This window comes from Heliangelus exortis, chromosome 8 (genome assembly GCF_036169615.1).
Source record: "Heliangelus exortis chromosome 8, bHelExo1.hap1, whole genome shotgun sequence".
Lineage (NCBI taxonomy): Eukaryota > Metazoa > Chordata > Aves > Apodiformes > Trochilidae > Heliangelus > Heliangelus exortis.
The window spans coordinates 327,462-340,999 of NC_092429.1; the positions used below are offsets into that span (position 1 = coordinate 327,462).

The window sequence follows — 13,538 nt, forward strand, 5'->3', positions numbered from 1 at the left end:
TTTATTCTCTGTTCAAGTTGGAATCAGGGTGAGCTCCTACTCTGTGTTTGTTGATTCACAGAAGGTCCCACAGCCCTATGCTGAGCGATGACTAAAATGACTATTTTTGGTTTTATTATCTGCAGAGTGGGATGAACAAGAGACTAAGGATGGTGTTTGAAAAATACCCCCCGCATGAGAAAAATGGTGTGCTTTCATTCCTGGCTGAGCAGAAACAGACTATTTTGAATCTAAGTTTGTTTTCCAGTCTTCAGAATTATTTCAGGTTCACGTCTTGCTCAACATGACACTCTCAATTGAAGGTTTTTTAGAAAGGAAGCTGAATTGTATGATATAAGGGTTTGGAAACCCATAGTTTGTGGTCTGTAAGTTGTAAAAAAATAAGGGTAATAGTTTTCAAGTAGGGATAGCTACTAGTTAGACTAAAGGTGATCTGATTCACTTTGCTCTATTTACAGCTTCTAATATCCTTTATTCTCAGCCTTGAAGTGGATCATTGCAACACCAGTGTGGAACTATAAGTGGTTGTATCCTGCAATGGGCACTGATTCCAGGGGATGTTACTCTACACAAACTTCTGATATAAGCCATAGTACTTATTGATTTCATCAGTGTCCAAATTACTTTCCTTGTAATACTGGCATGCTTTTTTTTTCTGCAAAAGCATATACATGCAAGCAGAACAGTCTTCACATTAAAGAGCCTGGCTTTCCAAACAGCTTAAAAGGTTTCTGTGCTCCTGAGCCCTGAGCAGCATTTCTGGATCAGGCATTTCCAGACCGTGTGTAGCAGAGGCCAAAGCCATCAGCATCCTGTGCCCATCCTTGGGCTCATGGACAGGAGTAACAACCAGGTCCCTGCCAACTGAGGCTTCAGCACCTCTGCTAACTGTGGTGCTTGTTCAGGTGTAGAGACACAGATTTAAGAGTATAACACAACACATCCTGACTCACCATGATTCCTGCTCTCTCTTTTCTTTGCAGAAATACAACTGCATCTCCTGGGTGTGCCTGCAGAGGTTGGGATCATTCCTCTTTATCCCTTTCTGCTTTTCTGACTGTTCACTTATTCCAGGTGAACACCTGGCTGTGAGCACAGCTGGAAGGCAGTGTCTGAAGGGGTGGTTGGATGGATGCAAGGGAGGTCTCAGAGACATCCTGAGCTCATCTCCTCCAGCTGAGGCTGGAGCCCACCAGGCTGGGGGTGTTGAACCACCCATCACACAGCAGGGACAGGCAGTGCCTCTCAGCCACCACTCAGCCTCTGCTCAGAGAGGATGCTTCCAGCCCAGCAAGTACACGAGAGCTGACATTTATTTCTGGTCTCCCTAAAAGGGCTCAATAAAATCCATTTGTTGTGACAGAACAGTAACAACAGATCAGAATTCATTATTATGCTAGGAGGATGCCTGGAGATGTAAGCTTTTCTTTCAGACTTTGAAAAAGCTTTATGGGTCCATGTTTCCTGGGAGAGACTTCACAGTTAGCACGTAAAATGCAAAATGGAAGGCAAATTTCTGAAGAAGAGATACAAGGAATTAACAAAACAGAAGATCTGATTATTTTCCTTTGTTTCTGTGTTTGATCAGGAAGAAACACAGCCAGCGGGCAAGTAAAAAGGAACTTGATGTGTGTGTCCTAAGCAAAATATTACATTTATCTCAATTTGGAAAGACCAACTCAAGTATGTCAAGGTTTCGTGCAGTCAGCAGCACAGAGGCAGGGATGCAGCACGATGCAGCACAAATTAGGATTATTTAGGAGGTACATATGATGCTCTAGCCAGCAGGGAAGGATCTGCATGCCTAGGAGGAGTTAAGATATCTTTAAATGCAGCGGGCTAAGGGAGGAAGAGCAGAGGTGCTGCTCCAACACAGATTTGCTGCCAGGCTGCCTGGGTACAGGAGTAGATCCCTCCTGCCACTGCCCTCAGATTTTATCCTAGTAGAATCACACCTGAGGAATCAGCTGTACTTTTCCAGGCAGCTCAGAAATAGTGTGGCTGAGCATCAGTTTTTCTAGAAGAAGAGGAAAGTCTTTGGTGTTCACACAGTAATTCATAATTTGTTTTTCAAACCACTGTGATGTAACCATGAACGTGTGCAGGGAACAAGGCACCTGCCAGAGATGCCAGCAACCAGAAAATATGGAAAGAGCTGGAGTAACATCTCCCCACTTCTGCACCCAGCCAGGTCTATCTGGGTACCTGGGGGAGCCAACAAGACAAGGTTCAACCACTTTCACACTTGCCAGAGGAAAAAGGAGATTCTGCATCTGGTACAGAAACTTGAAGAGAGAGGAAGCCTTTAAAAATAACTGGAGAAGTGATCTACTGCCACATTTACAGCTCCATAAAAGTTGGACAGCTCTATAAAAAGCACAGGGACAAAGACTAAATACTTGCTAATTAACTGATAATGAAAGACATGTACTGCATGCAATATGCAGTATGAGAACACAGACCACAACCACGCCAGTTTGCACAATGTCATTTAGCAGGAAAAAGTGCATATGGGCTCATGAAAACTGATTTACCAGCTCAAGGAAGCTATTGCAATTGTTTTCATTTTCAGCCAAGATACACAAGAGGTAGCAAAACCAACCATTTGCAGGCAACAGATAAGGAAAAAGGCTTTTAGAAATCAGCAACAAAACCAGATTTTCGAAACAAACTGGGAATGTGGGGGAAAAAAAAACAAACCACAAAATGCATTAGCTAGGTCAGAAGCTTCCAGTACCTCTGAAGATTAAAGTTTTCATACACCAGTTGCTATGCCTCCACAGCACATGACTTTTGAAGAGCTGGGCAAATTACTATATAAAAGGGTATGAATGTGAACACAACAATGCTTGCATCGTATTTATCAAAATGTTGACTGATCCAAATAAATTCAGGAGAGTGAAGAGTATATCTAAAAAAAGAAACGAAAAAGTTGGCATGGCTTATGTGATGAAGTGGAAATGAAAGCAATATTGATGGCCTCAACAAAAAAGCCTAACTTGTTCATGTTAAAGCTGTGTTTACAACCAAGAACAGCCAAGTAAGGAACAAAAACTTCACCAGATAATAGCTTTTAAGCTCTCCCAAGCAGGACAAATTGCTGTCTTCCAGATTTCTAGCTTCACCTAAATCCAAACCTTGGATTGATAAATGTAATAATAAAAGTGTAGTGGATTCACACAATGTAACCATGACTCATTTAGTTCATATTTAATCTGATTTTAGCTCCTCTATATGCTGACTTGAGTATGATGTGGAATTGTTCTGAGACCTTCACCAGATATCAAATGAAAATATTGATCAAACAGAAGGCTAAACTAGAGAGACTCTTAAAGCCTGTACCCTGGGGTGGATGTAGGCACACAAATGACCCAAAACTACAGACTTTTCTGTGATCTCTGTTCAGATTTGGCCTCTGTCAGCAGGGACAAAAATTATCACCATTTCTCAACACAAGTAAAATGTATTAAGCCCTGGCTTCAGCTCCAGTCCTACAAAAGGATTGTGTATACCTTGAATAAACCCAGCTTGATGATTTGCATGATCAAGACCTAGGCTGGCAGCTGTGGAGAGGCTGAGAAGCCTCAAGCATCCCCTGTGCCCCTCCCTGGGCAGCACAGAGCAGTCTGTCTGACAAACCAGGGGTGAACTGAGCATTGGGGCCCATCTGAGAGCTCTGGCAGGGCTGTTTCAGCCTGGTGCCCCCAGGGAGCACTGCAATGGCTGATTTTGCTTTTTCAAAGCAAAAAATAAAGCCCGCAGAAATGCAGCTTGGAAGGTGCACCTCACAAAAGCTATTATTGCCTCAGGGGCACTTGGAAACCACAGATGAGAAAGGGAACTCTTCAGCCTCTGTTTTGAGAAATACAGCAAGCTAAATCCGAGCTGGCCTGACAGAAGGTTAATAATAAGTTCAGCAGAACCAGAAATTAATTGTCTGCTGCTAGGGCCACACACCGCCGGAGATGGTGAGACCAAGCATCATTTGCTTTATGAAATCGTGGAAGGAAAAAGGCTGCAGAAAGGATCAGAAGTGTGTAATCATCCCAGGCTTCACAGGAGCTGGGAGCTGTGCAGGCCAGTAGCTGCTGGGGCTGCTCCCTCCCAGGGCAAGACAGAAGTGTCTTCAGTGTCCCTCTCCTGGGGCACAGGGCCATGAAAGATCCTTCTACCTTGAGCAGACTGGGTTTAATGAAAGGCAGCTGCTATTTTAAGATTTCATAAGGGAATTTATAACAAAGAGGAGTTGCAGACACCATCCCCATTACCACCAGGCTTCCATCCTCGCTTTCATCTTTCTCACTAAGCCATCTCTCAGAAACTTTTACAGATGCTTGGAGCCATCAAATGAAGGTTAGTTGCTCAAAGGCTTGGCCCTGCCATATTCTGCTGTTATGGCTTAAATTAAATTGATACTAAAATTGTTGCTTTTTTTTTATTAAAGTGCTATAATAATTGTGGCTACAATCCCTCACCATGGTGTAAGCAGTAACAAGCTGATACATGTCCAGAACTGAGAAGCAAAATAAAACTCCCAATTATTCTCAAAATGGAAGCATAACCCCTTTTCCAGGGCAGAGACATGAAAGATTCATTTTTCTCCTCTGTTCTGTGAAGCCATGTTGCAGATTTATTCAGTGCATTATGTGCATTGCGTTAGGCTTCAGAACTCACAAGGAGAGTTACAAGCTATGTGAAAATTTAAGGTAAAAAATTTAAGGCTCCTGTGAAGCCACTGGCAAAACTTAGCACGTGAAGGTCAGAATTTCACTCTTGGTCTTTTCTCTTCAGCTGTCATAAAGATTTTCATCTCATAATTGTGTCTGGGGGCTGAGGGGGCTCACGCTGAAACCCTGACTTCTTCTGGAAAGTTTCAGAAGTTCTGCACCACCCCTGAACCCCAGTGCTGCCCTCACAGCAAATTATCCCTGACCCTCACACATATAACCTGGCAAAAGTTCTGTCAGGCAATGATTTGCTTTTGGCTCTCCTGTGAGATGCTGTTTTCAGTTTTCTTTTGAGGAAAATATTATTTAAATCTCTTCAGTGCAGAGGTATTTTTCTAACAGCCACGAGTGTTGAGTCCTGAAGCTGAACCTGGTGTCTGGGTCTTTGCTGTCCTGACACAGCTCCACGGGGCTGCAGCATCCAGCTCAGAGCTGCAGCAGGGATGGGGCAGGTACAGACACAGGGGCAGAAGGAGGAGGCAGAAAGAAATTCTCCCACCCTGTCTGTTCTGTAGCTTGACACACAGGTTGCTGTCTGCACAAGAAATCCTAGTGAACCCACCTTGTGCTCTAAGAAGCTGGACACTTGCCAACAGGGCCTGACCTCAGCAGCTTGCTCTGTAGCACTTCCAAAAGCCTCAGGGGCTGGTAGAAGAATGTTGCTCTTGTAAACAGATTTTTTTTTTTTCCCCAGAAAAGTTATTGCAGAAAAGCTCTGCCCAATGCCAAGGATTCCTCACAGTTTAATTTTTTAGATCTATTTGATAAACAAAATTCTATTTTAAAAACTTGGAATTAGAATTAAAAAATTAAAAAACCTAGGAAGAACAGAAGAAATAATTTGAAATGTCAAAATTCAGCATTTCAGAGATCTCTGAAATTTGAGTTCAGGATTTCTTGGGCTAACATAATTTTGATAAGTGGTTTTTGGAGGCACTGAGGCAGTACAAAGGGCACATAAAATGCTTTCCAACAGACAAATTGGCAAGTGCAGGCTGTAGCAGCACACTTGGATGCAGCCTTCACGCAGCCTCTGTGCATGGATGAACACAACACGTCAGCAACATCCTCCTACACATGGTGCATCTCTCATCCCCGTACAAAACACCATCTCTGCACAGTTAAATCAAGTAATTGGGAATGTAATTGGCCGTGTTTAACTGCAGCCATTGCTCTGTGCGTGTAGCAGTTAAGAGGAGCAGATGGATGCACTCAGACCACGGGGCAGATCAATAAAGCAAACTGTGCTCAAATTTGTGGTCGCAGTATAAAGAGGAATTTGTGCCAATATTACCAACCCAGGGCTCATAAATCCCCAAAGGATGGCTTGAAGTGATATGGTTTGTAGACTGCATTTTTCAGACTAGAAGAAATGTGCTATGATATGATTGTCTTCAGTCTGCAAGGATATTTTCTTCTTTTGTAACCACAAACAGAATTATTGTTTTGTTTAAAAAATGTGACTTCAAGAGCAGGTACTCATTTTTGAAAATAGCCTTTTGAACTCAAAGGTTGTGGGAAGAGAGAGAGAACTCAAGACCTTCTCTTGTACATGCCTGGCTTTCAAATTTGTCTCTATGGGCCACTGCCAGAGACAGGATGCTGAATTTCTGTGGCAGCCTCAAGAGAAATAGAGACCAGTTTAAATCAAACACAATTCCAAAAGTAGGTGAAATGAATGAATTAACATTTTGGATTCCAAAAAGTATACTGGGGAAATACACTTGCTAGCCTAAATTGTGAAAATGCTGTCCCATGGTTTATGTGGCCCCATAGCAATGTAGCAAACAGGATAAAGAAAGAGACTTACCTGTTCAAATCACGATGGATGATGGGCTGTGTGAGGTTGTGCAGGTACTCCATGCCTTTGGCAACATCTACAGCAATGATTAATTTAGACTGCAGATCAAGAGTCCTGTATTTTGGAAAAAAAAAAAAAAAGAGTAATTTAACCCAAAGTTAATGGAATGGAAAAAAATAGATCTGTGAATAATTATTATCTGTACATCGTGGAAATTTTAATGCTTAAATACAAAATAATATTTTATAGTCTATGTTGCTTTAATGTTGAGTCTAATATAATGTAAAATAATGACTAAGTAGCAATTTTGTGATTACTTAATTAATTTCCCTTCACTCCAAATAATTGTAATCAAAGCCAAATTTCTCCTACTGCATTCTTTTCTCTGTTCTTTTGTACCAAAACGAATGACATTTACACTTGCATAGATTTACTAGTCTTACAAATTTTGTCCCAGAAGCCCAAGCAGAGAACGAGGGGAATACCTCTTCTGTTCATGCAGCAGGGAGAAGAGAGATCCTCCTGAAATGTACTGAGTGACTATGGCAAACTGGCTGGGGTCGTCCAGGCAAGCCCCCACAAACTGGATGACACAGGGGTGGTTGAGGCGGCAGAGGATGGAAACTTCCCGGCAGAACATGTCCACGTCAGACTTGGAGCAGTAAGTATTGGCTCGATAGCTTAGAATTCACATGAGAGGAAACAGTAGTAAGGCAAAAATATAATAAAATTTGGGTTTGTTTTTTTTTTAATACTTCCAATGAGATCATGAACCAAACAGGATGGAGCAGTCTGTTAAACTCACCGTTTGATTGCGACAATTTTGTTTCTGCATCGTCCCTTATATACCTTTCCAAAAGATCCTAAAGTGATTTAAAATAAACAGGCATAATGATGTTTATGATCAACATCAGGCATTCAAAGCAGCTGCACCCTTATTTCTGGTACCTGAGCCGATGATCTCATGGAACTCGATTTCAGAGAGCTGGAGGTGGAAATGTGAAGGCAACCCAGCACGGAGGAGGAGGACGTCTGCCTTTTCTGCAAAAGGACAACAAGTGCTCTGTGCAGGCTGCAGGGCCAGGGGGGCAGGGGGAGGATGTGAGCATTTCACTTCACACAGCCATTGCAGGGTGGAAGTTGACTGTCTGGGCTGGTAACCCCCTTCCCCAGCAGCAGGCAAGGCTGCAATTCCCTGTCCTGGCTTTCAGATCTTGACACTGAGGAGCACTGGCCCAGGCAGACCTGCCCATAACATCTGATGGTTGTGTAAAGTTCCTTATATAGAGAATTAGTCCCTTGTTTTCTGCAGAGCTGTAGAGCTAGCTCCCTGTGATTTACCTCTGAAACATCTCTACCTTGTTGACTGGTTTAGCTCCTTACTATAAAGTTGATCAGAATATTTCTAACTGGAACATTTCAGTGCTGCTATGTAAAGAATGCAAGGACTTGATTATACCCAGAGTGAATGTTTGAAGTGGAAAATTGAAAACACCACAAAAATCGCAGTATTTTAGAGTACAAATAGTCATCTGAATGTTTTGTCCACACAGATACACAGAATGTTTTGTCCACACAGATTATTTTGGAGACAATTTTTCTTGTAATGATAATCCAGGCATTTTATAGTGAAATTCAGTACAATTTGTTTGCATACATGGATATGTGTGTATTAGAGTAGTACTAATTCATAACCACATACTTTTCTCCAAAGAAATAAAAATAAATATATTTTTTAAAGTAAATGAAAGGAAGATAAATACAGAAGTTATTATGATGCTGAACAACAAAGCTAAGTATATTGCTTCCTAAAATTATCCCAGGGGAACATGGCTGCTCTGTATGCACATCATTACATTTCTGAACAAAGAAAATTCCAGGAATAATCAGTCTGGTGTAGTATGTCAAGGCAGACAAACATCTTGGGTATAAAGACCATAGAAGTTCAAGTCCTCCCTTGCCACTGAGCATACCTTTAGTCATGCTTTTAATCTTTCCTAGAGGGGATGGAACTGACACGTAGGAACCATCTGAAATAAAACAACAGGATGAGTTTTACAGAATTCAAAGTCAGGATAAACATCTGTGCTGATAAACTAATGAGGCAATGACTGCTTACAGAATGAAAAATACAGGGGTGAAAATACACACAAGCACAGAACCACAGATGGTTTGATGTTGCATTGCTGTGTTCTTGAAAGAAATTGGTGTCTCCCTTCACTGACCTCCGCAGCCACACTGCCACCGGTACCCAAGAAGGCCAGGGCAGGCTCCACATCAGGTGGGTTTTGTAAAGATTACCAAATTCTGACAACAGAGCTGTTGCCAGTTCACTGACTAGATTTTCTGAAAGATCTCAGCTTTCTCCATGTGCCAGAACCTTCTTCTCTTGTATTTATGCTTCAGTGGGAGCAGAGTTCTTCTAACAATCATCATTAAGAAAAATATCTCTGGGTGTCTCAGCTGTTCGCCAAAATAAGTTTCCAATACACACAAAACTTACTGCCCTCAAGATTTACACATACTTGAGGTCTACTAAACCTAAACCTGGCTGCTGCTGCTGCCTGTAGGGTTCCTCCTGCTCCCATGGTTGGAGGAATCCACAGCCTGGACAAGCCTCAGCCCCAGACAGACTCAGCCCCTCCAGAGGCAGCGTTCCCAGCTCTGTTCATTACCTGCTTGCCTCAGCATCCTTCTGGGCACTCATCATTTAGTTGCCAATACAAATGAATATTTGTGGAGCAAAAAGGGTAATTAATTCTTCCCAAGGGAGAATTAGATTCCCAAATATATTAGAACTTATAAAGGGGGCTCAGTACAGTAATACACTGAATGTCAGCAATCAAAGAAACACCAGAGCTAAACAATGCAAAGAGAATGGCTAAACAAGGTGTTAAGGATGTCAAAAGGTATGAGTAATGATCACCAGGGACTGATCTTCCTCTCACAGCTTTTAGCTCTTCTCTCTAGTGAGTAATACAAAGTGACAGCTCTATTTTAAGATAAAGGAAGACTTCTGACATAAATAGAGGGTGCCTGGAACACAGGGAATCTCATGACACTAATTTTCTTTGTGCCAGACGGAATTGATCCGAAGCTCCCTGACATCTGTGGAGCATCCCCAGAGACTTCAGCAATCTTTGGATCAGACCCTGCAGTTCGACAACACAGTCATTTCTCAGACCCTACCTCCTCCAGGCTGCGAGTATTCATTACAGGGTGATTCATCTTGAGGTCTTTTATAATGCTTCAGAAGGGTCACAATGGCATCGTGACCTAAGGAAGAAAGAGGAAGCATGAGGATTTTCAGGTAAAACACAGCAGTCTTTTATTTAAATTGTTTTATACAAAATCAGTGAATTAAACAAACGTACAACGTGCCTATAAAACATGTAAATATACATATAGTAGTGCTAATCTGAAATATACTATGATTCTTAACTACAGAAATAAAGAAATATACCTGCCAATAAAACCAAACGTTATTTTTATGAGACCACCTAATGCTACAATGTGATACATGGCAATAGAAAAAACTCTGCTACAGAAATCCTAACATGAAAGTTGACAATGGTCTTCAATAGACCTTATAAGGTCAACCAGTGAGTTCCAGTGTCCTAAACTGCACTGAATTTGTACACCACGTTGCTGCAGACAGTGTCCATCCTCATCATTCTCCTTCACAAGGAACCAGCAGAGAAGGATGTGTGCACAGTGTGCTGACATTCTCAGGTGTTTGATGCACAATGTTCTTCCTGGGGGCAGCCAAAATTATTTTCTAAACCTCTCGGAGATGAGTTTTTCTTCATGTCATGGTTTTAGCCAGGAACCAGGTGAAAGCTGCTCTCTGCTATCCCCCTGCTACCCTCTCAGGGGAAGATAAAAAGGGGAAAAAGGACTTGAAGGTTGGAAACCTGCAGTCAAAAACAGGACAGAGAACTGACATGCTGCTGGACATACAGGACAATGTAACAGGAGCCATGAAAAATGCCTTGTTTTGATCCAGATTTGCAAGAACTTAAGATTACTGACAGCTTCATTGCCCCTTGCAATGCCCCCTTTGGTAGCAGAGCTGAAGCTCCTGAGTTTCATACCAGAGGAGACACAGCCTTTTCTGGACAGGCTGTATGCTCTCTATTTCAGCAGCATGTAAGTACCCATGCCCTTGAGTTTGTGCTGAATTAAACTGATGTTTAACAGAATATCTGATGAGATAAAGAAAGAGACTGTTTTTTATAACCCCTGCTGCCAGGAACTGGAAAGCAGATGGTGATAACTCCCAGCCTACAGGGGCTGGGGGTTTATTTTGCACCATTCTCTCCTTCCTCTGCTGCTCCTATGAGTTTTGTAACAGAAACTAGAAAACTGCAATACCTTTCTCGTAAGCCCACATCAAACAGGTCTGCTCATCCTTTTCTCCACTGGACCTGCTGGGATCACAAGCTACCAGATTCATATCAGCTCCATTATCCAGCAAAAACTGAACAAGTCGAATATGGCCATGGTAGCAAGCACAGTGTAATCCTACAACATCAGAGAAGCACAACTGTCAGAACATCATGATGGGACTTGCAGCAACAACTATAAAGCACAAACTGATTTCCTCTACGAAGGAGTTTATTACCCAAAAAATACCTGAGGAAATAGGTGAAACTAAAATATTAATGGTGCAAGAGCCAATCAATTGCCTGCTGTACAACATGTCAGCATGCATCTCTACCACCTGCAAATCACATTTAACAACTTTGTACATGAGAAAAAGCAATCAGAAACAGATTACCATTTTTTTTTTTTTTCTTTTGGTTGCCTGCAGCAGGAACATGGAGGTGTGCAGTCCCTCAGACACCAGGTCCAACATGCCCAGTCCCTAGCATAATAATAGTTGACCTCAATTCTTAGAACTGCCTAGAAGCCTTTCTATGACAGGATCAGTTTACACCAGGTTTTGCTACTCATATACGAGCTAAGGACCCTGTCACATCCTCACTGAACTCTTACCATTTCTAGGCCTTCTTGCAAACATATTTCAAAAAAGTCGGAAAGGTCCTTGGATTCCCAGTTTCTCTGGATATTCCTGATTGTATTCAGCTTTAGAATGTTTTGGTGCTGGCACCTGCAACGCCTACAGAATTAGGATGGTGATGTTACCTGTATGTCCATCTCTTCCCTGGTGATTGATGCTTACAACATTCTGGTCAAGAAGAAATTTCACAAGTTCTATGTTTTTTCCATAGGTGCAAGCACTGCAAAAAGAATGGGAAAAGTGAATGTAATAGTCCATAAAAGGACAAATGCTTTGGGTAGCCAAAAATCTAGAAAGAATTACACGAAGGTAAAGAAATAGTAATGGAGTAAAGGATCTTTAGAAATGTGCAAATTCATGATTAATCCACCCAAACACATTCATTTCTGTTGTTTCAGAAACATTGCAATTATTCTTGTGTCAATTAATTTTGCATGGCTATGCAGAACTAACATGGTCTGCTTTGCAATGTAAAGACTCTCAGACTCTCTAAAATAACAATCTGAACACTTCCAGCATCATGAACGACCTGTTCTGCTACCAAGTCTCTGATTTAGAATATCCAGACTGCAGCAGGTTTCTGGGCAGAGCAGACTCCCAGCTCAGCTTCCAGTGGGGACAGAAAGAGAAACCATTATTTGTAGAGACATGGAGGAACCTGCTGCCTTTCCCACCTTTCTCCCTCTCCCCATGCACTACCTGGTCCTGCCTCTTGTCCTCTCCTGTACCTGCAGATACAAACTCACCATCCCTGCCAAGCTGGGACATGTCCTGCTCTGGGTGTTGTGTTACACACACGTAGAGGAGGAATTCAGCCCACGCATCTCACCTGTGGAAAGCTGTTTCACTGAATATATTCTCCTTGGTGAGACTTTCTGTCCCCGAGAGCTGAATCATTTCCTTGACAACCTCAAACTTGCCGCTGTAGCAGGCGCTGCGGGGGGAGCCAGCAGAGAGTGGTTACCCCAGGGTGTAGGGGGGACCCCAGCATCAGTGAGGAGCTGGTACCCAGACTCACAGGTGCAGGGGACCCCAGCATCAGTGAGGGGCTGGTCCCAGACTCACAGGTGCAGGGGACCCCAGCATCAGTGAGGGGCTGGTCCCAGACTCACAGGTGCAGGGGACCCCAGCATCAGTGAGGGGCTGGTCCCAGACTCACAGGTGCAGGGGACCCCAGCATCAGTGAGGGGCTGGTCCCAGACTCACAGGTGCAGGGGACCCCAGCATCAGTGAGGGGCTGGTCCCAGACTCACAGGTGCAGGGGACCCCAGCATCAGTGAGGGGCTGGTCCCAGACTCACAGGTGCAGGGGACCCCAGCATCAGTGAGGGGCTGGTCCCAGACTCACAGGTGCAGGGGACCCCAGCATCAGTGAGGGGCTGGTCCCAGACTCACAGGTGCAGGGGAGTGTCTCCATAGATGTTCACCACGTGGGGCTGGACTTCGAAGCTGCTCTGCAGTAAGAACTTCACAATTTCATGGTGACCAAACCGACAGCAGAAGTGCAGAGGAACGTGGTCTTCATTGTCCTGAGCGTTCACTGCCATTCGACCCAGAAAGAGACCAAAGAAAAGTTTTTTATACTTTTTTGCTTGTTTGTTTTGGTATTTAGTAATACTCTGTGTGCTGTATATATGTTATAAACTGTCCTGCTAAAATATTTATGGGCTTGTTTCTTTAATATGGAAATTACTGTGATCTTTCCTACATCAAAACAACATCACTCACTGTCATCTGTAGTGCCCTGTCAAGACAATTTCTCAGTCTGAGGGTGTAATTGCTTTCTTACCATCACAGATGTATGTAAGTTTTCATGTAGGTTTCCATGAATGAATCACAAGTTATAAATGACAGAAAAATGAAAGAAAAAATGCTGTCAGTATATCACAATAGGAAGCAAAAAAGTAAGATACTTAGACACTACAGGTAGGAAAGCAATCCACTAAGTTACTGTGAACACATGGCAAATAGTTATTAATTACAAATAC

At 42.8% G+C, this 13,538-nt stretch overlaps 1 protein-coding gene across 2 annotated transcripts in view; it reads right to left on the reverse strand.

Annotated features, from left to right (window-relative positions):
• Positions 1-13,538, reverse strand: part of TNNI3K (TNNI3 interacting kinase) — a 45,658-nt gene that overhangs the window by 15,591 nt on the left and 16,529 nt on the right. The window contains exons 8-17 of one of the 2 annotated variants that reach the window (XM_071749831.1): positions 12,946-13,090; positions 12,381-12,485; positions 11,677-11,771; positions 10,903-11,052; positions 9,718-9,804; positions 8,502-8,558; positions 7,477-7,569; positions 7,334-7,391; positions 7,014-7,208; positions 6,538-6,642 (exon numbers count right to left, since the gene is read on the reverse strand). In XM_071749831.1, the coding sequence (XP_071605932.1) occupies positions 6,538-6,642; positions 7,014-7,208; positions 7,334-7,391; positions 7,477-7,569; positions 8,502-8,558; positions 9,718-9,804; positions 10,903-11,052; positions 11,677-11,771; positions 12,381-12,485; positions 12,946-13,090 (1,090 nt within the window). The remainder of the gene's footprint in view (positions 1-6,537; positions 6,643-7,013; positions 7,209-7,333; positions 7,392-7,476; positions 7,570-8,501; positions 8,559-9,717; positions 9,805-10,902; positions 11,053-11,676; positions 11,772-12,380; positions 12,486-12,945; positions 13,091-13,538) is intronic. The other variant, XM_071749832.1, reaches the window with a different exon arrangement.